Source organism: Bison bison, unplaced genomic scaffold (genome assembly GCF_000754665.1).
Source record: "Bison bison bison isolate TAMUID 2011002044 unplaced genomic scaffold, Bison_UMD1.0 scf7180017864331, whole genome shotgun sequence".
Lineage (NCBI taxonomy): Eukaryota > Metazoa > Chordata > Mammalia > Artiodactyla > Bovidae > Bison > Bison bison.
Window position 1 is genome coordinate 7579119 of NW_011494903.1, and position 27718 is coordinate 7606836.

General features: G+C 40.7%; 1 protein-coding gene across 1 annotated transcript; it reads right to left on the reverse strand.

The window, feature by feature from the left end:
- Positions 1-27718, reverse strand: DNAJC21 (DnaJ (Hsp40) homolog, subfamily C, member 21). The gene is made up of 12 exons (XM_010853811.1): positions 27462-27718; positions 20048-20141; positions 18086-18209; positions 17643-17765; positions 16945-17249; positions 15942-16093; positions 13700-13787; positions 10997-11155; positions 10553-10595; positions 4699-4871; positions 1811-1886; positions 1-1319 (listed from the first exon to the last, which is right to left on the reverse strand). The coding sequence occupies exons 1-12, from the start codon at positions 27556-27558 to the stop codon at positions 1152-1154; spliced, it is 1602 nt and encodes a 533-aa protein (XP_010852113.1). The 5' UTR covers positions 27559-27718; the 3' UTR covers positions 1-1151.

A 27718-nucleotide genomic window follows, 5' to 3' on the forward strand; every position in this document is an offset into this window, starting at 1 on the left:
ACACGACTGAGCGACTGATCTGATCTGATCTGATCTGATCTGAACCTCACTGAACAGCAAGTATATATTTCAAAGTGAGTGAGTTCAAAACTACTTTCAAGTTCAGCTAAAAACACCGCCTATTTAATCCATCCTAAAACCTGACTCGTCACTGATCCATGTACTCGACCACACTCATAAAGATTCTCCCTATTTCTTTTGATTTAATATTCATCCTTCCTAAAGAACACATGGCATGAATAGCAGACCTGGAGAACAATCTTTCATTTAAAAAGTTTCTCTCCATTGAATGATGAAAAAACAAAAAACTTCTGAAAACAGTGAAAAAAAAAATCTAAGGAAGAATATTCTCTATTAAAGAGTCAGAATTCATTGTGAACCATGGGCCACCTGAATTCATCATGCTTTATACCTGCCACTGTGCACATTTATGAGGAGGAAGCACCCTATGAATTAATTTGTTTCAACTCTATGAGTCAAATCAGGGTGCAAAACCAAAAGATATATCCTATTGATAATTACTAGTAAAATCTCAAGTTAAACAGATATACCTTGAAGAAATACTATTGTTGAAAAACAACCGTATATGTTCAATTAGTTTCCATTTATCATTATCCTCCGGGGGGGAAATGCATTAATCAACAACAGGTTATTTAGAAATGGTTTTAAAATCAGAACTGGAGTCATGGTATCAGGTGGAAAAAAATCCATGACGATTTTAAAATGATCTGAGTCATCAACAGATCATGAAGCAGAACAACACAGAAGCACTGAATCATATAAAAATACTTCATGTGAAATTCACAAAATAAAGCAGAAAGGAGAATTTGTATGTGTTAAAATAATTTAATTCTCCCTGTACATTTCTGTCCACATGAGCCAACAAAAGTCAAGAAAGCATACTTTACAATATTTACCTGTTTTCGGACATTCAAGTCAATTTCAGATGGCAAAAGTAGAATTCAGTCACTAATGACATGTTTAAAAAATATATATTAAACAAAAAAAAATGTTTTTACAGGATAAAAAATAATTTTCCACAATGCAATAAATTGCAGATCACTGAAATTTTAACTCTTTAGATGACTTCAGTTCAGTTTTTGGTTTCAAAAGCTAGAGACAACTGAAAGAAAAAAGCATTGGCAGAATTTCTATCTGTTTTTACGTTTCTCTTTCTTGTTTCTACTGTTTGTTACACTGTTCAAAGATGTTGAGGATGAAGGTGCTCTTGCATGACCAGTGGCCTTTAGATGATCAAAAAGTTTATTCCGGGATGGAAATTCACTATGGCAGGTTGTACAGCTGATAAGCACATCACTCTGAGAAGGGGGGAAAAAAAAATCATAAATAAAAGCAAGTGTTATTATCTGAGAGCAATGTTTTCATGTTGAGATTAAATATCAAGCAATTGCAAAATAACAAGACAGACTCAGCAGAGGCAACTGTTCTTGGAAGCTGAGTTCCATTAAGCAATACCATCAACTCTAAGGGTCCTGAGAATTCAAGAGCACACGCCATAAGGATAAGGCCCCGGATTTCAAAGTAATGAAAACACAATAGTAACTGTTCTGGTATAATCTGATATGTTCAGTGTGCCTCTGTTTACTATAAAGAAAAAAACGTCAGTGGCACATATATTCGGAATAAATTTTCCATTCATCAAGGAAAACCGCTGATGGAGCCATCGCATGCAGCAGGTGAAGGGTTCACCAGGTACACACTTAAATCCTTAGATTAGAATCAAGAATGTAGATTACACTGTTTAAACAACAAGGTCCACTGAAAAGCTGCCAATATTCTTTGGACCTACCATTGTCTGTGGTTCAGCAGGCACTCTGACAGACTTTTTAGTATCTTTGGCTTTCTTTCCTTTGGGTTTAGAAACACTGGAAAATAAATGAAAGAATTCAGACTAATTCAATAATAACGCACCGCCCTTTCAACTGTCATCTAGAACCCAAGAAGATTCAAAAGAGTAACATGCATTTTAAAGAAAAATTCATTCATTTTAATGGCCAAGTGAATTAATTTTCACATCTCAAATGAACAACTTTAAAAAACAACTTTAGAGGTAACATTAAATACCAAATTTGATACAAAAAATAAGGAATTTACTTAAAAGTTGAAACACAAGATAAAGCAAGCCCTCTAAAATATCTTTGAACTTTTATTCAGCATACTTTTGTAAAAAAAAAAAAAAAAAAGTAAGTACTTAATACTCCATTTACTGAAGCAAACCATCTTCATGGCCAACCAGCAGTGCTCACAAATAATCTATGACATTAAGAGACAACTTGTTAAACCTGATTCAGCTGATGATAAACATTTCACCAGTTCCAAAGTGAAATGAGAAAAACAGACACTGCAATGCACTTTCATATAATTAAATTTGTTACATGTAAAGCATTTTATTAAAAGATGATGTCTTTCTGTGGATGTGATGAGTTTCTCTCCCCTGTATTCTATAATCCAGAGACTGCCAGTCGGTATATTCAGTTTCCTCCTGTTCTGCTTTAACTCCAGAACATCCCTCCACTTACTCTGCTACGTGAATGTTCATTTTCCTCAGTGCTCTCATACCCCTCATTGGTGCTAGCCAAACTGAGTGCAACTGTGTTTACAGAACAGATGGGATGGCTTATAACCAATGACTTAAAATGCTGTCAAGCACTTCATAAGGATACAGTTCTTCAGTCAGAACCTAGGAGTCTGTATTAAGTTACGTGGTCTATACATTCAAAGATGCTGACAAATGGGGCTCCCCTGGTGGCTCAGTGGTAAAGAATCCACCTGCCAATGCAGGAGACATGGGTTCGATCTCTGATTCAGGAGGATTCCACATGCCACAAAGCAACTAAGCCTGTGAGCTGGAACTACTGACTGAGGCTGTGTTCCACAGCCCAGGAGCCACAATTACTGAGTCTACGTGCCGCAACTACTCAAGCACTCTGGAGTCCAGGCTCCACAGTGAGAGAAGCCGCTGCAATGCGGAGCCCGCACACCGCAAGTAGAGAGCAGCCTCCGCTCCCTGCAGCTAGAGGAAGAAGGCCGCACGGCAATGAAGATGCAGCATAGCCAAAAATAAATACAATAAAACCTTTTTTTAGATGCAGATAAGGAGTGTAACACAATCCTATGTAGTATTCAGCCAGCTTTGAGAATATCAAGAAAAAGACACAATGACATAAAAGGCAAAAGATTCAACATTTACAAAATAATTTACAAAATAACATCAGAGAGGCCACAAATATATCCAACAATATTTAGCATTTAGGCTAATTTGGGAAAATTTAGGATACTATTCCCAAAGAACTTACCATATTATGAAAGACAGCTACAACTCCGAAGTTAGTATCTAAGACTTTATTTCTAAAATGTACTTTAGAGGAGATATAATGTATTCATATGAATATACTCCAGAAAATTGCACTAATTTTGTATGGAGACAGTTAGTAGACTTATTGTGGTATCAATTTGTAATGTATATAAATGTCAAAATCACTGTTATATACCTGCAACTAAAATAATGTTGTATGTCAATGTTAATAAAACATACATAAGAAGAAAAAAAATGCACTCCAGACACACACACACGTAGTAGGTGGCTAGTGTCTATGCACTGCCGAGAAGCAGCAGAGGGGACCTGCAGAAAAGCACTGGGCATCAGGATACTGGGCAGGGGGACGCGGGCTGGTGGGGCGTCTACCCCAGCTCCGCCACTCCTCAGCAGGGAAGAGGTCACCTGAATTCTGATTCTTTTTCTCACATCATTAAGTGAGGAAATGGAATTTTATTAGTGGTTGCCAAAGTCTGACTGTGAGCACTGAGTAACCCTTTTCCTCCCCCAGTGAAACCCACACAGAAGTCATATGGAAAATAAATAAAAATACTTCAGCTCTAGATGAAGGAGGTGCTCAGGGGCCTGGAACCCCACCTTTCGGTCCACCCCTCATGTGCCCAAGCAGCCCCCGAGGGATCTTTACAGGACAGCAGGGCACCACGGAACTAGCAGAGCTGGGTCCTCCATGTAGTCAGCCAGCCTTTCCACTTACCAGTTTTTGTTCTGGGGCAAGTCATTTACCCCAGACTCAGTTTCCTCGTGTATAAGATGGGGACACACACTAAGCATCAGAGTGGCTACAACCCCCTCTTCCAGCTTTCCACTCTCCAGTCTTCAAGGCACCCACACCACTCATCTCCTGAGTGAGACCTCTCCCTGGCCAACCCCGGAGGCGTGGGCAGCACCATGACTCCCAGGCATCCAGACAGCGAAGGCCCCAAGCTGGCACATCCACCCTGATGCCCTGTGCTGGGGCCGAACGCAGGCTGGCTGCCTGAGTGTGGAAGTTCGGGCAGTGATGCTTGGGTGAGTGGGGCATGGCCTTGTCTGTAGCCTTGTAGCCTCACCAAGGACTATTGACCCAGCACAAAATAAGGACTTCACCAGGATGAGAAAAACAGAAACTCGGTCCATGAAACCCCTTTCTGCTTTGGGCCATGCTGCTGAAACGTCTGAGCACACTGTCTAGCAATCTCCCTCCAACATCATCCTTGGTAGACATACACGTGTAAGAACAAGTCACAGATACATCCAACTCCCAGCGTCCACCATGGGAAAGGGTATTTTACTTGATATATGAAAAGCCATCCTGACTACCAGTATTAAGTATTAGAAAACAACACATGACTCTGTCTTACCTTTTAGCCTCAGTTTTGGGGTCATCGCACAGTTCCACAGTCTCTGTGACCCCAACGTTTTCTTGGAGACTATCTTCTGATTCTTTGGCACTGTTTTGATTTAGGTTGGTATCTTCCGGGTCAATCTTTACTCCTTCTCCAATTCCATTTTCATTGAAATTATCATCATAGTTCTAGGTAAGAAAACATGTATGCCATTATAAAATAAATACTATAATACCACTAGTTTTTTATATTATGTTACCAAACAGCTATAATAAACAATGGTCATGTCCTATATACTCTAGTAGGAGGATTATCTTCAAGGTATAAAAAGGAGAGGCAGAAAAGAAGAATATGAATGTCCATTAGAGAAATATTAAATTAGGGGAAATTGGAAACAATCCAAATATTCAGTAAGTGAATGGTTGAACAAATGAAGGAAAACTATGGAGCTCTTCAAAGTCACATTTCCAAAGACACTGATTCAATTATGTGGGAAAAGAACACATTAGCAAAAACAGAAGAGAGAAAACTATATATAACCTTTGATTACAACTTAATTCAACATTAAGGAATATCCATAGGCAGAATTAGGGATGATATTGATAGTCTTCCATAATTTCCAAATGATCAGGCAATGAACAACTATTTTACAATTGGAAAAAAGAAAACTGCAACACACAGGCATTATACAAGAAAAAACACCTGACAAATGTATCTTCTGGCTTGCTTTTGCCTCCGGTAATGTTTTGCCACATTTGTTTTCTCCTTCTTCTCTCCCCTTGTTCCCTTTCTCTGCAAAATGTCCCCCCTTGATTCCCGCCCCCAGAACTATAAAAGCAAGCTGCAGGAAGATATCATGTCTGTCCTAAGAACATTCTCCTTCCTTTCCAGTTCCCTCTTCACACCCAAGAACTTAAACTGTCATTATCTGTTACACAATCCATATACGTATTGCAGTAATGTCCTTTTTTGCAGGGCTTCCCTGGTGCCTCAGTGGCAAAGAATCTGCCTGCCAACACAGGAGATGTGGGTTTGATCCCTGGGTCGGGAAGATCCCCTGAAGGAGGGCATGGCAACCCACTCCAGTATTCTTGCCTGAAGAATCCCATGGACAGAGGAGTCTGGTGGGCTACAGTCAATGGGGTTGCAGAAGAGTCAGACAAAACTTAGTGACTCAACAACAGTTACTTCCTCATGATTAAATTTAGGTTAAACATTTCTAGCAGGAATGTTACAGACATAATGCTGTGCCCTCAGTACATTTTATCAGGAAGCAAAGTGTCACTTTCCAGTGATTAAAGTCTCATCATTTGGTTAAGATGGTTATTGCTGGATTTTTCTACTATAAAGCACCTTTTTCATTTTTTAATAAGTAATAAGCAGAGTATATCAGTATCTTCTTTCCTAATAACTATTTACCCTCAGGATCTAGCATCTATTGATGATTCTTATGTGAACCATTTATTATACTGGTGGGTCCAGAATAGTCCTGCCATTTGCATTTGTATTAATTCATATTCTTGGAGTGATGCCTTCCCATCTGCCTCCTTTCTCCAACTCTCTTCTTTAAGGCTCAATATAGACTCGTGATTTTTTTTTAAAATAAAATCAATATGTAAAATCTGTCACCATTCTTTTTGACGACTCAAAATTTCTCATATTTGGCAAGCCCGTAAGCTGACTTCTGGATACTTCTGACTTATTCCCATAATTTTTGAATACTCCCTTTATTTCCAGCATCTATAATCCAGGCTCACTTTGTACTTTCTGTCTTGGCCCTAGAATCAGTCATTTTCCCAAGGACCAAATCCTGACTCCTTTTACTGGGGAAGGGGGCTTAGAAACGAAGATGTGTGTACTATACATGCTCACTGCCGCTGGGTATCACTGCTTCAGGGCCCTCAGCGTATACTGAGCATTTGTGTCTTGTTTATTTTTTTAACATCATACCTCCAATTCCAGTAGTACACTGGTGTTCTTCTCTCCTTCCCTCAATCTATACCTCTATTTCCCTTCTCCTACAAGAGAATCTGTTTCCCGACAACATTAGTACATTTACTTATTTGCTTTATCGTATAATACACATAAAATAGTTTCAGAAATATCACACCAATATCACTAAAATATCTAAGTAAAGTTTAAGATTTTTTTCTTTTGCAGTTAATTTTGTCTTCAGAGTATGTCCCATGGATGGTGTTCAGAGTGCTGCATTCAAAGTTTCTTGCATTAATTCTTCCTTGTTGTCAGCAAGAGGGTTTTATTTGTTTACACTCAATTTCAATTTTCTGAGGTTTTCTTTCACAATCCTTGTTGGCTTATGCAAATTTTTTTGACAATACAGAAAACGCCCAACCTGAAGTTTCATGATTCTTAGTTTCTGCTGCTTTCTGCTCCTTTATCTACCTGTATGTGTCTCCACACTACCTTTCCCTTCAAAAAGAACTTAGAAAAAATCCAGGGAAAAGTGCTACAGAAAACTAGATCTGAACTGGGGCTTTCTCCCCGATACAATCAGAAAACATAGGTATCATCAAGGAATACATACACCTTTGGAGGAGAAAAATGGGGTGGTAAACTTAAGTATGGAGAAGGCAATGGCACCCCGCTCCGGTACTCTTGCCTGGAAAATCCCATGGACAAAGGAGCCTGGTAGGCTGCAGTCCATGGGGTCGCTAAGAGTCGGACACGACTGAGCGACTTCACTTTCACTTTTCACTTTCATGCATTGGAGAAGGCAATGGCAACCCACTCCAGTGTTCTTGCCTGGAGAATCCCAGCGACGGGGGAGCCTGCCATCTATGGCGTCGCACAGAGTCGGACACGACTGAAGCGACTTAGCAGCAGCAGCAGCAAACAAGTATCTTCCTTGGTAAGAGAATACAAATATATGTGCTTACTGCTGCACTCTTAGGACCTACTGGGTATAAATTCCTCTCTATTCTGTCTTTTCCAGTGGTTCCGGCACACAAGAAAAAAAGTGTTCTAAACTAATGACTAGCAAGTCTTGGGTAGAAAATGACATGAATCATTTAATAAAAGTAACATACAATTTGCTGTGTGGTTTTATAACTGAGGCAAAAAGTTCCAAGTCACAGTTTTAATAGTGATTAATTCATGTGTCATGATAATTTCTGAAATATAAAACAGCTGTGCTGTGCTTAGTGGCTCAGTTGTGTCTGACTCTTTGCTACCCCTAATGGACTGTAGTCTGCCAGGCTCCTCTGTCCATGGGAATTCTCTAGGCAAGAATAATGGAGTGGGTTGCCATGTACTCCTCCAGGGAGGGGATCCTCCCAACCCAGGGATCAAATCCGGGTCTCCAACACTGCAGATGGATTTTTTACCGACTGAGCCACCAGGGAAGCCTAATACTGGAGTGGGTAGCATAACCCTTCTCCAGGGGATCTTCCTGACCAAGGAATCGAACCAGGGTTTCCTGCATTGCAGGTGGATTCTTTACCAGCTGAGCTACCAGGGAAGCCCATAAAATAGCTAAAAATTATCAAACATAAACCATTTGGATAGACAAGCCAAATCTAAATTTTTATGAAAAATTATTAGTGCATACCTAAGTTTTCATAAAAACACATCCAATTTTTAAAAAAAACTACAGTTAACATTTACTACTTAATATAAGCTAACATAATTAGATCACATTAAAACAGAACAGAAATCAATTTCATTCCCTGTAGAATCAACAAATATCCTTAGTAAAATGGACAAGCTCATTTTGTTTTTATAGGTTCAAAAAATCCAAAAAATTGTGTTACATATATTAACAACATGTATGTGTAACACAGTATGTTGTGTTACAACATATTTTTAGTTAATAATGATTCTTAAGATAGAAATTCAATATGAACCCCCAAGGTGAAATATTTAAATGACTTATTGACTTATTGAGTAACATTTTTTTCAAGAATCACAATCACTACAAGTTTTTAAGCAAATACTCCATTTTTAATCACTTTTAAAAAATTATAGTTAATTCCCAATGTTGTATTGGTTTCAGGTTTTCAGTAAAGTGATTCGGTTACATATATATTTTTCCAATTCTTTTCCAGTATGTGTTATTATAAGATATTGAATATAGTTTCCTGTGCTATATAATAGGTCCTTGTTATTTAACTATTTTATAAACAGTAGAGTATATATGTTACTCCCAAACAACTAATTTGCCTCCCCCTACCACTAATCCCATTGGCAAACACAAGCTGGAATCAAGATTGCCAGGAGAATTATCAATAACCTCAGATATGCAGATGACACCATCCTTATGGCAGAAAGTGAAGAGGAACTCAAAAGCCTCTTGATGAAAGTGAAAGTGGAGAGTGAAAAAGTTGGCTTAAAGCTCAACATTCAGAAAACGAAGATCATGGCATCCAGTCCCACCACTTCATGGGAAATAGATGGGCAAACAGTGGAAACCGTGTCAGACTTTATTTTTTTGGGCTCCAAAATCACTGCAGATGGTGACTGCAGCCATGAAATTAAAAGACACTTACTCCTTGGAAGGAAAGTTATGACCAACCTAGATAGCATATTCAAAAGCAGAGATGTTACTTTGCCAACAAAGGTCTGTCTAGTCAAGGCTATGGTTTTTCCTGTGGTCATGTATGGATGTGAGAGTTGGACTGTGAAGAAGGCTGAGCGCTGAAGAATTGATGGTTTTGAAGTGTGGTGTTAGAGAAGACTCTTGAGAGTCCCTTGGACTGCAAGGAGATCCAACCAGTCCATTCTGAAGGAGATCAGCCCTGGGATTTCTTTGGAGGGAATGATGCTAAAGCTGAAACTTCAGTACTTTGGCCACCTCATGCAAAGAGTTGACTCATTGGAAAAGACTCTGATGCTGGGAGGGATTGGGGGCAGGAGGAGAAGGGGACGACAGAGGATGAGATGGCTGGATGGCATCACTGACTCGATGGACATGAGTCTGAGTGAACTCCGGGAGTTGGTGATGGACAGGGAGGCCTGGCGTGCTGTGATTCATGGGGTCGCAAAGAGTCGGACATGACTGAGCGACTGAACTGAACTGAACTGAACTGAACTATAAGTTTGGTTTCTATGTCTATGAGTCTGTTTTTGTTTAGTTCATTTGTATAATTTTTTCGATTCCACATATAGGTGATACTTTATGATATTTATCTTTCTCTGACTTACTTCACTTAATCTCTAGGTCCATTCACATTGTTGCAAATGGCATTATTTCATTCTTTCTAAATAGCTGAATACTCCTCCATTGTGTATATGCACCACACCCTATTTATCCATTCATCTATTGAAGGACACTTGCTTCCATGTCTTGGCTACTATAAACAGTGCTTCTATAAACACTGGGGTGCATAGATCTCTTCAAATTAGAGTTTTCTCCAGATACAAGCCCAGAAGTAGGAAAGCAAATTTTCCCTTTCCATAATCTCATTTACATTGTTGGCACAATAAACTTGGATATACAAATGATCAATCCTTTCATTTTAATATATTTATGAGGTGAATGGCTACCTTGATTTAAAAATCTTACCGTCACGTGTGTCTAGATGTTTGTAATGTGATCCCTCAGTTAAACCCGTATTATGAGAATGCCACATGCAAATTTTTTAAACACAGACAACAGTAACTAGGTGAACTGACCACACATATAAGGCCCTGCGTTGCAGGTGGATTCTCTATCAGCTGAGCTCCCAGGGAAGCCCGTATAATGGGGCAAAGCACTGAAAAACCAAAATATTTTCAGCTCCTTTTAATGTTTTACAATCAATATGAAATTAGGGTGTGAAAGTTCCTCTCCTTAATACAGCTTACACTGAATAAACAAGAGTACTCCAATTTACATTTGATATTGAATGTTAATAAAACTTTTTCAACATACCTGTGCTGGTTTCTGTTTCTTTTTCTTCTGTTTTCTAGAAAGCCTAAGAACAAACATAGATCAAAATGTCAAATATGTGACTAAGTAAAAAGAAAAAAATACCAAAATACTAGTGATACAAAGACTAACATATTAAAAAATGATGAGTATCAGAAAGCATTAAAAGAAAAATACCCACATTATCATTTTAGAAAAATATAATAGTAGTTCAATTGATAGTAATTAGCATATCAGCCAGTTATAAAACTGCTATTAAGTCATAATACAGTCTGTAAAAATTATATCTGACATCATGTCTTTATCCATTTCAATACTTGAAAGTTCTCTTAACTAGAAGAAACACAGACAGTATTAGCATAACAGAATAATTTCTCTGCAATAAAACAGCATTTAAATGCAATCTCTAAATGGGCTAAGTAGGTCTAGTGACATTTTTAGAAGTACTTTTGTTTTGGCGCATCCTCCATCTCTTCCTCTGAATTGGCATTCAGACTGTTTTCGTCAGTTTGAGGTCCTGAAAAATTTGCTTCCTCCTCCTCCAACTGTTGTTTTAACAAGGCAACCATTTCCCGATGCTTCTTTGATTTTTCATGATTCCTCATACTGAAAGGACAAGTTGAAATGAGTGACTGCAAGGAGATTAATTCACAGATGCCCAACTGTGTCGCTGGATGAATACAACCAAGCTGAAATCTACTTTTTTCCCATTAACTAATAAGCAAATCATCAGTGATACTATGAGACAGAACCCTTTGGGGATTTCTTAGGCATTTAAGTACACTGGAAGCCCATGACTGTTCTTTTTCCCTGTATTCCAGCATTCTCCCTCCCTTCCCTTTGTACTCTTATCTACATAGTTTCTTCCTATCTTTTTTTTTTTAGGTCAAATTCTCTATATTTTTCTTTTCGCATTCTAAGAATTCAAACCTTCATCACTGTTTTCTCTTAATCACTTAAGCATGGCTAAGTGGAAAATCACAAAGCAAGATTCTAACATTTAAAGGGAGCCCCCTTGGATCTCAGAAATGGTGATGTGAGGCCTTGAAGTATAAGAGTAGTTTATGTCCTTTTGCATTTTTCAAGAAGGGTCTCTCTTCTCTCTCCCACTACCCTAAATATAAGTTCAGATGCATCTCCATCATTCTGTGTGAAACTATGTAAGCGATGTCTATCTCAGTGCTCCCACGGGCAGCTAAATAACACTTAACACAATAAAACTGACAACCCTAAAGGACTGGATCGCATCCTGTTCAGAGCTGGATTTTGTAGTGGGGATTGCCTACTTTTCGTTCCCACTAAAATTCTCTTTAAGAACGAGGTTTTCAGGAGAAACTGGAACATTCTGTGCCGGAAATTAAGTGTTCAATAATATGACTCAGACACGTCAAAGGACAAGGAGTCATGTTGACGGAACTGTCACTGAACACACCTGGGAAATTCTGAGCATGAAAAGGGCAATGATGAATTTAACATACTGAAACAAACTTTCTAAATTCATTCTGACAACAGACATGCAGATCAGTGCTCTCATGTACAGCAGGTCAAACGATGACTTATGATGCAGGAGCACTGGCACCGGAAAAGCCTCATTTTGAGACAATTCTAGTGAAGACAGGCACAAGCTGAAACCATCAATAGATGCCAAATCTAGGAAGAAAATTTTGATCAAGAGAAAGATTATTTGCAGGGATTTAAAGTGTCTCCCCACATATTAAACATGCTACAAGGGAAAACACTGCAAGGGAAAAAACACTAACTATACAGTGGAAAAATAAGACAACACCCTGACTGGATAATCAAAATGGTCACCAGCCATGAGGCGGGCAGCCGTCTGTGCTTCTAGACAGAAACCCTGAGAGCAACACAGGTGTGCACAGCACTCTAGCTAGGACTGAGCAACCTGAATCTAATCATGAGGAAGTGGACAAACCCCAAGTGAGAAATGCTCTGCTTAAAAAGACATTTGGAAGGTCAGTACTCTTCCAAACCATCAATGGCACAGACAAGGGAACTGGTCCAGATTAAATGAGACCAAATAAATAAATGCAATAATACGTGATCCTACACTAGATCCTATATTGAAGCTGGGAAAATGCTACAAAGGACGTTAACAAAGAAATCAGCTGACAGAAGTGAAATATGGGTAGTAAATGAAAAGTACTGCATCAGTGTTCTAAATTTCCTGAAGCTGACAGCTGTGATTATGTGAAAGAATGTCCTTATTCTTAAGGAATATATACTTTAGTATTTAGAGGTAAAGGAGCCTTACGCACATAACTTGCTCTCAGATTATTCCAGTAAAAATCTTGTCTGTGTGTGGAAAGAGAATAAGCAGATGCAAACGGGGTGAAATGTGAGCAAAAGGTGAACTGGGCACTCTATATATGCAACTTGCCAGTTTGACATTCAGTTTCCAAATAAAAATAATTTTTCAAACCTCCTTCCTTGTGGCTTTTGTTTCCTTGTTTGGTTCTAACTTGTCTGCCTCCCACCGCTCCTCTTGACACTACCGCTTTTCCCTGGCGTTACATGGTGGTACCACTTGGGACTCCCACAGCCCCATTTCCACTGTTGACCTCCGCCTTCTGTAGTGCACACGTTCTGCTCCTTTTTCCCTTGCTAGTTCTCCTCTCGTCTTCTCCCACGTTTGCCCCTGTACCTCCTGCGTTAGGACAGTATCCTTTTTAATACTTCTCCCTTCATCATTGTTCCCCAATGACAAAGTCCTGCCACTTCAGCAAATACACTACAGGCAGGACAGATCTAAAGGTCTTGGGTTGGGGGCCACGGCCTGCAAGGCAGTGTAGTGTGACGGCCGGACGTGAGTGTGCACATCAGTGGAGACAGGGGACCAGCCTCAGCTCAGCGCCCCCTTGCCTCTGTGACTCTGCCTTCTTCACCAAAATAAGCAACATTTCTTTCTAGAGACAGCATATGCGTTTAAAGAGGAACACGGCATGAACGAGAATCAGTACACCAGGCTTAACTGCTGGTGCAGATGGTTCCCTCTTCTCCACTGGGAAGATATTCCTCCAAGATGAAAGGTGAGGGAGAGCGAACAACTGCTCTGAGCATTTTCTTTAAGGACTTTCAAAGTGTTACACCTCACCTCAAAAGAAGAGGTGAGTGCAGAGATAGTAAACTTACGCCTTTTCGGTCTTGAAAGACTTATCACATGCGGGGCAGTAAAGGCCATCATAAAGTTCTGCGTCCTCGGCCTCGTCACTGTCTTTACCTATCAGAGGGAAGCCTACAGTGAGAATCCTGTTTGATTAGAACCTAAATCTAAAACATGTTAGCAAGGTACATCTCTTTGGTAAGGATCTAAAATTGCACACAAATTAGAAACTAAAATTTGTTACTTCTTCACCAAGAAAAAAACATGTTACCAGGATTTGAGTTGGCCTTTTAAAAGCAGCACTGAATTACAGGGGAAGGCATTGAAATAAATCACTTTATCTTTCAAGTTCTTTTTATAAGTCTACTCAGAAGATGATTCAAAAAATTGTCAGAGTCCGAGATGTGTGTTAAGCTCAGAAAATCAAATGTCACTTTCATATTTCTACCACAAAGCAGTTTTTTCAACAAGTTCAGTTCAGTCACTCAGTTGTGTCTGATACAAATGTAAAAGTGAAAAAGTTATTCGCTCAGTCATGTCCTACTCTTTATGAGCCCATGGACTGTACCCACCAGGTTCCTCTGTCCATGAAATTCTCCAGACAAGAATACTAGAGTGGGTAGCTTTTCCCTTCTCCAGGGGATCTTACTGACCCAGGGATCGAACCTGCATCTCCTGCATTGCAGGCAGATTCTTTACCACCTGAGCCACCAAGGAAGCCCATACAAATGGAAATACAGTATAGTACCTATAACTGTAATCTACTTTTAAACGCTTAAGTCAGCTTAAATAGCTCATGATATTCCTTATGAGAAAGACGGTTCATAAAACAGTATATTATATGTAAACTCCAACACTGTCTTCACAGATTTTATAAGCTTGAAGCTTTATTATAATGGAATAATTACTATCAGTACTGATGCTTTACAAAATCTAAGCTCTGCTGAAAGTCTTTGCACAATCTCACATTCTATCTTTAGAAGAAATAAACAAGTAAACTGATTGCTGTTTCAAATTTATTATGGGATCAAGATCCCAAGATATCTCTCCTATATTCTACCTTTTGTTTTTTTCATAAGTAATGGTAGTATGATTCTGAAGGACATTCTGAAATAATCAAAATACCACCAATTTTAGCATAAGATACTTTCTAATTACGTGTACGCTTTCAAATAGCTTATTCAAATAGTGAATAAAGAATACTGAATTTGAAGACATAATCTGCACCTAAGAATGTTTTCATATGTTCTCAGACACATACCAGAGCTTCTCAGAGTCCTAGTTTCTTCATCAGTAAAACAGAGATAATTACATGAGCAAAACCTACATTTAAGGGGTACCGTGGGAGGACAAAGCAAGATTGTGTGTGTGAAAGCACCTTATAGATTGTAAAGCTCCATGTAATCACGTCACCTTACATTTATATGGTGCTTTATAGCTCTCAAAGCACTTTTACACACACTACTTCTAATTTATTAAGAAAACGTTCCATTTCCTAATCATTTGGAGTAAACAAAAGTATCATTTTACCATGAGCTATTACTCAATGAAAAGCCACACTTGTAAATAAGGTAAAATTAATTAAACTATGTTTAGATCATTTAATTTTTTATCATGGAATAGCCAGAGACAGTGGGGAAAGTCAGGTATATTGATCACTATTCTCAACAATGCCCACTCCTCTTCTTTTACGGTAGTCACATGCCTGTGCTCTAATGACAGAGGCAGAGAAAAGACACATTGCAGCACAAAACAGGAGCCCCTCAACAGGTCAGAAATGAGACAATTTATATATACTGGACAGACTTCTGCACAACACCAGCTTTTCCGGAAAGACTTACTATTAAAATTTGACCTACTGCTTAATTGCCTTTTTAGAAAATAACCAGTTACACCTGATAATATGCCCACTTCTCATTATATTTATGCAGACAAGTAGTTTAAAACATGGTCAGAAAATTGTGAATGAAATTATCGCAATTATACTGTGTACTTCCATAGACTACCATCATTTGGCCATGCCAAATTGTTTTTCAATTATCTGCCATATTTAAAAACTGGGAGATGGCACATAAAAATCCAATTTCCAGCCTCATTCTTAACACAAGCATGAAGCTGGCAACCATCGGCTGGAGCCCAGGTGCTCTCTGGGTTTCCACCCACCCCCCGTCCCTTGCTGTGTCACACCGGAACCCTGTGCAGGTACTTGTGAGCGTGCTGAGCGCATAATAAAAACATTTCCTATAGTCTTTAACGAATGGAGGAAGTTACCATCCTGTCCATCTCTGAGCTCCTGGTCTTCCGCTTCGTCTTCACCTGATCCATCTCCAAACTGCTTTTCATACTGCGCCTCCATCTCCCTGAGCTCCTTCTCCAAGTCAGCTACCGCCATCCAGCTCTGCTCTCTGTACTGCTCTGCCAGCCTGGATACACATGGCACGGTCTCTGCATTGGTTTCATTTACTTCTGGGGCTTAAAACCCATCCTCCCCAATTGTCCATGCCTACACACTTAAAACCTGTGCTTGGCTGAAACGGGCCAAGTCACTTCAATCTGTTAGCGGTTCTGTGGTTGACTCTCATCGCTCCAGTAGATAACAGGTTTTGAAACATCTAACTCTTAGCAACTTACTGAAAGTCTTCAGGTGGTTTTAAATCTTAAGTGTCAGTGTAAGTGGCACTTTCCCAAACATGAGGTGGGTAGAACTTTCAAGAAGTGAATAGTTTTTTTAAAGAATGTTATAAAGCTCTGAACACAATGCTTTTATAGTAACTCAAAACAACAGAAGTTTAAAGGCACTAAGTCTCTATGACAAAGTAGAATACTGCATGGGGCTTAAAAGCAGAGCCCTGGACTGACTTCAGGCTCCAATTCCCACCTCTGCAATTTATTAGCTACATGATCTTGGGCCTGTCTCATTTCCTCAAAAGAAAGAGGACAGAAACTAGAACTTATATCACAGCACTGCTGCAAGAAAAGCACTTAGGATGTGGCCTTGTACAGAAAGAGAATTCAATTAATATCAGTTATTATTAAATGTTATAAGAGCCTGTAAAGGATCTCAAGTGTAAATGGGCCTCTGAAGGAAAACACCCAACCTAAAGGAAAAACTTTCTCATAGCTGATGAAAAGACATCATCCCAGTGCCAGGACATAAAAGAAAGGCTGAAGCCAGGGTGAGGATTAAACCCCATGAAAGCGCCAGATCAGGTATCCATGACGTTTCCGGGGACCGGCACCTACGTCTAGACAGGCTCCAGCCCAGCCCACATACTTGGCCTGTTTGAGCTTCTGCTGCCGCCTCATCGCCTCAGCTTTCCTCGCCTTCTCTGCATTTTGCTCTTCCACGAGTTTTCGATGAGCCTGCACTCTTCTATCCCTTTTACGGATGAAAGCGACCAGCTGACGGACAAGCTCATTCTTCTCTTTCCTCGCTTTGTCTCGAATCTTTTTGTTTTCTTTTTCCATGGCTCGTTTCTCCCAGCGGTTTGAAGCCTGCCGTGTATCATATTCTTCTTTCCAAGCAAAGTTCTTCTGAGTGCAGAAACTCTGCCAGTAAGCGTAGAAAGGGTGGACCACCTAGTGACAAAGAAATAGGCGGAACGCTCATTTCTTATTTGGGTTTTTTTTCCAGTAAGGCAGTAAACATTGATGCTGCAAAACATCTAACCTCTTTTCTTTATATACATATATATATATATATATATAAAACATTACTATTAATCAATAGAGAAGACAGTCCTTTGATGGCTTTACACAGTAACTCTTCAGAATTAATTTGATGAGGAAATTAATGGAATGGGACCATGATCAATAGGAAAAAGTAAAGAGGGGAGGGGATCAGGAAAAACAAAAGACAAGAGAGTCACAGTACAAGACGGAGAACTAGAACCTTTTTAAAAAAAATTAAGAAATAGGGAAAAGACACACTGATAAATGCTAATTACAAATGGTAGTAAGTTTTCCTTTTACCGTATCATAGTCACTCTGGGAGTCTCCAAAAGTTGGGAAATCTTCCATGTCCTCTTCTAAAGCAGATTCTAGTTCTTCCTTTGCAATCATTTCAAAAACATTACGGTACACCGTATAAAAGCCCTAAAAAACAGTAACAGAAACACAAATTCTTAACACTTTCGTAGTCTACTCATAGGATAAGATTTTTAAATGCAACATGAAAATTTTTAATTAAAAAAAATTTTAAACTGTTAAAAAAATTTACAGGCCCAAGCTCTGTCACTGCAAATACATTTAGGTTTCAACTGAAGGTCTTTACATGCTGACAGGTTAAATATGAAGGCCATGTTTCTCAGTTTTCAAATGAGTAGTCTGTCACTTTCTATTTTTGAATAATTTTAGGAATTTTGCATTCAAGAGTCTTAAGTGCTTGATAAATTATCAGTGAGTTCACTTCTTACCTTTTCATCATCACCATAACCAGAGTAGCAGGTGACAGTGAAATAGTGAAGCAAATCTAAGCTGTCATCTTGATATTCTCCATCAAGCCCACCTTTAAGCAGAGCCTCTCTATGATTATCATACCTAAGCAAAAAAAAAAATTAGCAGCAACAGTGAAGGCTGAATAAATAAGAATTCAGAAGATTCCTTACTCTGAAAGTCAAAATATAACTTCTTTACACTTTAATGTGGCCAACCCACAACCAAAACCATGGAGAAAAATAGCAACAGGTAAAGGCTTAATAGCTTCCCAGGTGGTTCAGTGGTAAAATATCTGCATGTCAATACAGGAGACACAGGTTCGATCCCTAGGCTGGGAAGATCCCCTGGAGAAGGAAATGGCAACCCACTCCAGTATTCTTGTTGGAATAATCCCACAGACAGAGGAGCCTGGTGGGCTATAATCCATGGTTCTGCAAGAATCTTTCACAGAACTGCTGATTAAAACTTCGACTGCAATTCCAAGTCCATTATAGTCATTATATGATCCTAGCCATATATGAAACTAGCCAACATGAAGAGAGGAGTTTAATAAGCCAGGGAATTTCTACTCTCCCAGAAAGGTAGCAGCACTTTCACCAGAAAGAAACCTACGTAATACAGTAGTGGACATCATCTGGTCCACAGACTAAAAACACTTTTGGGATCTGGGAATTTGCCAACATGGACGTGAATAACACTCTCCCAGTGTTTATGTAAATCATCTAAGAGCTTCACACACATACAACTGACCCTCACTCCATAAAGTTAGTTATTATCCTTGTTTGATACAACAAGAAACTGAAGCTCAGCAATATTAAATAATGTTGTCCACAATCATAAAGCCAATAAGCAGAAGAGCTAGAATTCAAAACCGTGAGTCCAGCACCAGAAGGACCACACTCCTTGCCACTGTGCCGAACTGATTTCAATTCACAGGAGAATTGACAGATAGGAGCTTTAAACCAAAGGACAAGGGACTCCTCGGGACAGGAATATCACCTAAGATCTAGGCAAGAGCTAGAGCAAATGGAAGGCAGGAAAGAATCTCAAAGTTTCCAAAGGAAAGCAAAAGCATGTCTAAGGCCACATTTTCAAATTCCTCAGGAGGAGAAAAATTTAGTATTCTCTAGTTTTTATAGAAAAGGTAATTTAATAAGAATTTTCTTTATAGCCTTTCTCCCTTAAACTTGCACAGGTGAACTGAACACCCATCTGCTCTCTGTACCAGCAGCATCTTGCATGGTTATGTCAGAGTATAAAACCTATTGTTTCACAGCAAAAAGTTCACTGAGAATCTGGAAACCTTCAAAAGGATTTCAAAAGTAGAAATTTATGTCTAGAAATGGCATTAAGTGATCAGGTTATCATTAAAGAGTCTGTCACAGATGTAGATATTTAACTCCTGCATATAAAGAAGTTCTTGGAAAAAATATTACAATTTTTGACAAAAACACTGTATTTTTTATTCATTTTTTAATCGAAGGATAATTGCTTTACAGAATTTTGCTATTTTTTAAGGATAAGTCAACATTCTTCCTTTTCTGCTGCTGCTGCTGCTAAGTCGCTTCAGTCGTGTCCGACTCTGTGCGACCCCATAGACGGCAGCCCACCAGGCTCCCCCATCCCTGGGATTCTCCAGGCAAGAATACTGACATCAGTTAATTTGTCAGACATCAAAGAGACCTTATTAAATGAGAAGGAGCTTCATAAGTATGAAAATTAAAACTATTTCTACTACTGTCAAATTTCGCCTACGAGATCAGAGTTGAAGTAATCATCTCTCAGGTTCCTTCCTACCCAAACACTGCATTTTACATAATGAATAGATGACTGGGCTTCAGAACACACCCCGAACCGTTTGATGTATTACATTTCTAAAAAGACCTCTATTGACCATTCCTCCCAACCAGATACTCCAGGAGGGACAGCACGATACTCACCATGCTCTCTCCTGAGGGTCACTCAACACATCATATGCCGCTTGGATCAGTTTAAATTGTTCAGCTGCTTCTGCAGCATTATCCAGATTTTTATCTGTTAAAATAAAGGACAGAAATTCACTCATCAGAAAAGTAGAGGACAGACTCTAAAAAGGACTGCTTCCATCAGGAATGCCATAAATGGATGTGTACAAAATGAAGAAGAACAACTAGGAAAAAGCAGAGAAGTGGCTGACAGCTGATAATCAAGATCAGTTGGAAGTGTCAACTCGAGTAGAAATTTCATGCTTTTCTCTAAATCTCAGCATGTCACTTAGCACTCAATCTGGATATCCACAAACAGAAAACCCTAAGTAGTACACATTTTATTTTTAGAAGGAGCAAAATACATCAGATATAGAAAGACTGTTACTGTTTCGTGCTAGATTACATTCAGTGTGTCTTTACCATCATCTTTAAGGTTTTCCTTCTTATCAACATACACCAAAATAAATCTCATAAAGCTTAAAAAATTTATACTAATTACCTTTCTCTTAGTTTGCCTCTTTAACCATGGGATTCAGAAAGCATCTTTGCCTCAGGGTGGTAGCCAGATTCCAAGATGGCCCCCATGGACCCCCACCTTCCTGGCATTCACACCCTGTGTAATCCTCTCTCCCGTCAACAGGGTCGGTCTGTGTGACTGAAACCCAGGGACAGAAGTGATGACAGGACAGGACATTACTTGCAATACTGGATTATGAAAGACTGCAGTCTCCATCTTGGGTGCTTGCCCTCTCTTGGATCTCTGGGAGTGGCCAGCTGCCATAGTGTGAGGACACTCTGGTGGCCTCTGAGAAGACCATGAGGTAAAGAGTGGAGGCCTCTGGCCCACCGCCAACAGGAACTGAGGCCTGCCATTACTCTGGGGGCGAGCTTGAACATGAGTTTTCCCAGTGATGATTCAACCTTCTGAGAAACCTTGAGTCAAACCACCCAGGTACACCATTCTGATTCTGATCCCCAGAAAACGGTGTGAGTCCACATCCTGAATATATTTGCTGTTTAAGTTTTTGGTAATGTGTTACACAGCGATAATTAGCTATAGTGATTAAATATAAGCACTCAAAAAGCAAAATATCAGTATCTTGAGTCTACTATGGAGTACATCAACATTCTTTAGGCTACAACGCAACATATACTTCTTTAAAAAAATAACAGAAATAGTCTTAAAACAAGGCTCTCAAGTGTATCTGACCTCCTCTTTTTAGATACCACCACACAGTCCCACGTCCTTCAAGCAGCCTTCTGCTCAACAACTGATACTGACAACACTTTCTCAAGCGCAGTACTTTGCCTCAGTTCTTTTTGTTTAGGTGCTTGAACACAAAAAGCTTTTAGAACCATGCTCCTTTGAAATTAACAAAAAGTAAAAAACAGAAATAAAAAAACTCCATCACAGGTCTAACTCCCCTTCCTTAGAGCAGCTCATGGGTCATCTTCTAGCCTACCTCTTCTCTGGACTAATCTCCTACTTCTTACGTGCACCATAATATACTCTACTCTATGTGTGCATGCTCAGTCATTCAGCATTACCTCTGTAACATTCCTGCTAGAAATGTTTAACCTGAATTTAATCATAAGGAAGGAACTGTTGTTGTTTAGTCACTAAGTCGTGTCTGACTTTTTGCAACCCCATGGACTGTAGCCCACCAGGTTCTGCAGTCCATGGAATTTTCTAGTCAAGAACACTGGAGTGGGTTGCCATCTACTTCTCCAGGGGACCTTCCCAACCCAGGGATCAAACCTGTGTCTCTTGCACTGGCAGGCAGGCTCCCTACCACTGCACTTCCTGGGAGGCCCAGGTGCGTGTGTGTTGCTTAGCTGTGTCCTACACTTCAAATGCAGTCAAAGACAGTAATGATCAAGGAGCTACCATTAATTCCTTAACATTCGACTTTTAATCACTATAGCTAATTATATTAGTTTTCAGCAACAATATCACATTATGTCATGCTGAATTTATACCTGACAAACTTTTAAGTATTTTTCATATTAATTACTGACAAGCCAACTGATAACTGTAATAGTTTTTTAACCTCAAATAGAGTACTCAATCCACTCTGTGGCAGATACTAAAGGTCAGCTGATCCAAAACTTCTCCCTCTTTTTTCTCTTACAGCCTTTACTGTGCAGGCTGGATGAGCTAAAAATTAAGCAAGCATTTTGGCTTATCCAGCCTCCCTTGCTGCTTAGAGAGGGCCATGTGACACAGTTCTGACCAGTGAGGTGAAAACACTATATTTTCTTTCCTTTCTCCTTGTCTTATACACGGACATGAGTGCTGGAGCTTCAGCAGCCGTCTTGAAACCATGAAGGAAAAGTCAAGAGATTCACAATGACATTACTCAGCCACTCAAACAATGCCAGCAAGCATGTACCTCCAAGCCTTCTTGTGGTGAGAAAAATAAGTTCTTAACTTACTTAAACCACTATGGCTAGGTTTTCTATTACTTCCAATGAGTACTATCAACTTTCATCTTGTTGTGGTCTTGTTGCCATCTGGTTCTAAACACAGGACACCCAGTATCCTGTTTTAATTATTTTAGATTTTTATTACTACTCTGTGACAACTACTACTAGTTGCCTACTCAATACCATTTTCCCCTTATTCCTAACAAAACTATGACGTTGATCACAGCAGTAATATACACACTTAAAAACCTTACCTCCTCAGACTTTTTTGAAGTTGGGATTATCAGGTTACCCACTTTCAGCCCATCAGATACAAACACAAATCGATCAGTAACTAAGTGAAGCTTCCCAGGAGACGCACTGTTCTTCTTAATGAAAGGGGTGGGCCTGGGTGGCACTCAACTTATGCTCTAACTCACCCTTTGCATCCTGCCCAAAGCCTGGGTATACTGCCTACTGGCAGATTATGACAACTGAGGCAGAGATTGCAGGTTCATCCCCTCTTCCAGGAACAAATGAATGCTGATTTTATGGGGGAAACTGATCCCCCAAATAAAGATGCCATTTCTAGTCTCCCTTGAAGCCTGGACTGACCGTGTGACTAAGCTCTAGTCAATAAAATCTATGAAAGTGTTCTATGGCAGCTTTTTAGACTCTTCCTGGAAAGACAACCAGCACACACCCTATTCCTGCTTTATCCTTTCCTCCTCCATGCTGCCATCTGGGACCCCTTCTGCCATCTGGGATGGTGAGTGAGGCCACATCTGACAGCTGCTGAGCAGAGTCCAAGGACCTCTCGGGAGACCTGCTGCCCTGGGGCTCACCTGCCTCTCTCTGCACCTCCAAATGAAAGCAGTGAACGTCTTAATTGCTTACACTTGACACAAAGACTCAAGTCTTATGTTCAGGATGATGGAACAGGTCTTCGATGGCGTCATCAAGCAGCCAGAATCACCAAAATGGGCCACCTCTGGATTTCTTGCTACATGTGAAAAATAAAACGACTTTTTGAACACGACTGCTGGCTTCCTATCATTTGCAGCTGAACACAATCCTGATATCCATACAAGGGTACAGTCCAGCTCGATTTCTATGTCTTCATCAAATCATTAGTAATGATGGTCTGATAAACAAAGAAGCATAGTTCACATTAAAGCAGAATGGCAGAAAAAGCCGCCAACTAAGTTTCCTGACATGAGACAGAAAAGGTGACTGTTTAGGGGTGGGAGGTGGGTGGTCCTTCTTCACCTTTTAATCTGTACTGTACTTTGTTGTCCTTTTTCTTCCCACTCCCTTCTTGCCTCCCTCAAAGAAGTCTGGTGACAGCTAAAGCTTTTAAAACGAGAAAACCCATCAATGTACCATCTGAAAGCAAGATCTTTCGCTTTCTGAATCTCCTTTTTTAAATAACGTTTTCAATCTGTCACATGGCTTTTTATTTCACTTAAATATACCTGTGACTGGTTGACTAGGAGGTTGAACTGAGATCTAAAAGATGACTATAAAGTTAAATAGCGATCATTAAAAAATGGGAAGTCTACCTTAATTACTAATATTAGGCAAATGCCACAGGTATTTCAAATCCAGCCACAGAAGTTTAAAAGGCACTCTTATACAATTCTTTGTGTTTTTCTCTAGATAAATTCATGCCCTCCTCTACTTTCTCCCAAATGATTTTACAGTACCTTATAGAACATTTCATGGACTGCGCCTTTTAAGCCCTGCCTTAACTGAAGCCAAGCTCCCTGAGAACACACTTCCATACAGGCCTCTGGGGCTCTGATACAGAAGGTCTGGTGATGGAGCTGACCTCCTCTCCTGGTCACTAATCCTTATTCACCACTCAGTACAAATCAGCATTCTGTCCATTCAAATGGAGATTCAGACAACCTGGCTACCTCTCCTCCTTCCCCTCCTTCTCACCCTCCACTAGCCTCCCATCTACTCCCCCTGTTCACTGAGATTTTTAGCATGTGAATCATCTCTGCTCCCTGGTCCTTTCATCATCCTGGTGATGTCAGTGTCCCTGATGAGATCTGCTGCTCTCCCTACCTCCTGCCTAGCCTCTCCAACCCAGTCTTCCACCATATAGCCAAAGGAATACTTGAAAAACACAAACCTATCATTTCTCCTGTTTGCAACCCTTCAATGGCTTCTCAAAGCCCAATCTTCCTAATCCGGTTTACCACAACCTTCAAGACCCAGCCCTTGCTCACCTGGGCAGGCTCACTTCTTTCCCTTCCTAGGCTCTGCTGCGCTCCCTCTTACCTCCCACCTCCTATATTCCCTGCAATCCCACTTGAGGTTTCAACCTAGATGTCGCTCGGGGATGCACATCTATCCCACCCTCACAAAAGCCCAGTCCAGACTGGTACAGGGGCTCAGAAGCACCTTGCATTTACCCTCATACTGCCCTTATCTCAGGGGATGGAGTGACTGTTTTCCTCCGTGTCTCTCCAAAGACAGCTGGGCCAGCAGGGCAGGGACCACTCTTGTCTTGTCCACAGTAAGCTGCTCAGGGAACGGTCATCAGATGAATTACTGAAAGACTGACTTTCACAAGGAGTGATCTTACTAGGCAGTGCTATTGACCCTACTGGAAATTATTCTCAATTCTTCAATAAAATAAATAAAGGTAATTCCTTTTTTAAACAATGAAAATGGGTGGCCTCTATATGAGACACACATTAGTCTTTGAAGCACAGCCCAAATGTTAACCTTGGAAATATCTAATGCATCACCTCGCACATAGGATGAAATTAAACATTTGCTGAGTGACAGACTTAACAAATTAATGAGCAAAGTAAAGCACATCAAAATCACATGTCTTATGGGACAGTATTTATCCTATTCTTCCTTGCACTGATTTCCAACTAATCAAATCTGGTCATTTTTCCTTTGCAACTTCCCTTCAATGCAGTCCTTACCCCTCCCAATGATCCCAAGACTGGTTTGGGTCCTTAAGTGCCCACAGTTGACTCTACCTGACTTTGGTCTCTGGTCCCCCTCAACCTACTAAGCTGCCTTCATAGTACCTTTCCAGGACATCTTAATAAAACTGGCCACAACTATCCATTATTGGAAAAACACATTTCACCGTTCTTTGCCATTCAAAAACTTTTACAACCTAATCTCAGATTACTACTCAAAAACATTTTAATATTGCCATAAAAATTACATGTGCATTTGGTCACAAGTATTAATTCTCTTTCTCACTCTTCCCCACCCAGACAGTTAACAAATTTCCAACTCCATTTCCAACAGTAATCCCTATTACTCTGAGAACATTCTTCTATACTGTTTTTGGACCTATTAATTTTGGAAATAGCTCGTGACTTCCTGATGAACATTTGGCTCATTTACCTCTTCCCTTCCAGTATACATCAGATTTTTTTAGTTCCTCTGACGGTCATCATTTACAGCTTTAAGCAACAAACCCATACCTTTATTTCCTATTCCATCAACTAGAACCATTACCTTCTGATTTGGGGTTCTAAGCCCTTCCTTCAGCCCTTCTCTCAACGCCTATTTTCAGACTTCCAATAAACGCTGCCTTCGGTCAAACTGTCCCTTGGACCATCTTTTGGCCACCACGGTACTCGTTCCCATACAATTAAATTTTCTTCTCCCTCTTTCCTCTAGAGCCAGCTAATGGCCAGGCTCCGCTGCCCAGGGGAAGCCTCACTGCCTTTCAGTACATGGTGAAAACTCCTTGTCTTGAATTCCTGGGGCAGTTATTAATTGTTTCAGTAAGTGAAAGTTAAGGTGAACCTGCTCAGTCCTGTCCAACTCTTTGCGAACCCATGGACTGTAGTCTACCAGGCTTCTCCATCCATGGGATTCTCCAGGTAAGAATACTGGAGTGGGTTGCCATTTCCTTCTCCAGGAGATCTTCCCGACCCAGGGATTGAACCCGGGTCTCCCACACTGTAGGCAGACGCTTTATCATCTGAGCCACCAGGGAAGTCATTGTTCTAGTAACACGTTCTAGTAACCGACTACCCATGTTGTAGTAACCAAGTCACTGTTCTAGTAACCCACTACCAACTATATGCGTTATACTATTTTGCTTACATTTGTATTTACCTTTCCAGTAAGGCATGTTTTTCAAACAAGGCTAAGGTCTCCGTCTTAGCATCCTAACCACTCTATAAGCATTTTTATGGACTAGTGCTAATATGAAAGCCTCTTATAAACCTCAAAAAGTTGAGATTCAAATACTGTCTTCGTTACCCAGTCGAGAAGATCAGATTACTTCACCAGTCACACAGGCCTGGACTACAACTAAACAAAACATCCGAAAGAAGCATACTTCTATAGATGTAATCACATAACTTCACTAGGGAAGGCACGCAATTAAAATTTTCAATCTGCAGAACACCCGAAGTGAAATACAGAATCACTCAACCTACCAAAAGAGAAAAAAAGCATAGCTCTTTAGAAGACATTTGACTAGCCCCTTTGTCTTAATTACACTTAAGTAGCTGGGATTTCCCGCTGAAGTTAAGGGCAGCTTTCCCGGTGAAAGCCCAGGAAAGCTGCAGGAACTCCAGCAAGGGAAAAGCCCGAGACAGGACTGGGTTAAAAGCTCGACTCCTCCCCGCTCGGGGTCATCTACGGAGGGGTGGGAGGAGCACGAGAAGTCTCTAGGATGTTATCTTTCCCCATCAAGTGTCCACGCGGGAACCCGGGGACGTCTGGGACAGAACGAGGTGCTCGGGTCTCCAGTGAAGCCTGGGGGTGGAGGGCTGCGACCGCCGATGGGCTGAAAACCCTCATCGCCAGGGCTGGGCAGGGGCCACCCGGCCGGACGCCGGCACGGTTTCCAGGGCGAGGGGAGTTACCCGGCGGGCAAGCCCAGGCACAGCCGGGTCCCTGGAGTTACCCTGCGGAGAGCGGTGAGAAAGGTCGCGAGAGCCGCGGCTTTTGAGAGGGGCCGCGGCGGTTGCGGAGTAATTACCCGGGTGCCATTTCAGGGCCAGCTTCCGATAGGCTTTCTTGAGCTCCTCCTCGCTGGCGTCTCGCCGCACCCCCAGCGCTTCGTAGTGACACTTCATCGCCCGACAGGGCAGGGGGCTCGGGCCGGGGCCGGGGCCCGGGGCGGGGCCGGAGCCCGGACCCGGGCCGAAGTGGTGGCGACGGCCCTGGTGGTCCTCTCCTGCGGCGGGAGCCCGGCGCCCGCACCGGGCCAGCCACCGAGCGCGGCGGCAGCGACGG

Coding starts and splice junctions, on each gene's coding strand:
- DNAJC21 (XM_010853811.1), bottom strand. CDS start 27,558: ATGAAGTGTCACTACGAAGCGCTGGGGGTGCGGCGAGACGCCAGCGAG. Junction 11,156..13,699: donor TCTTTCAAGACCGAAAAGGC/GTAAGTTTACTA, acceptor TTGTCCTTTCAG/TATGAGGAATCATGAAAAAT. Junction 4,872..10,552: donor AGAAACAGAAACCAGCACAG/GTATGTTGAAAA, acceptor TTTCTTACCTAG/AACTATGATGATAATTTCAA.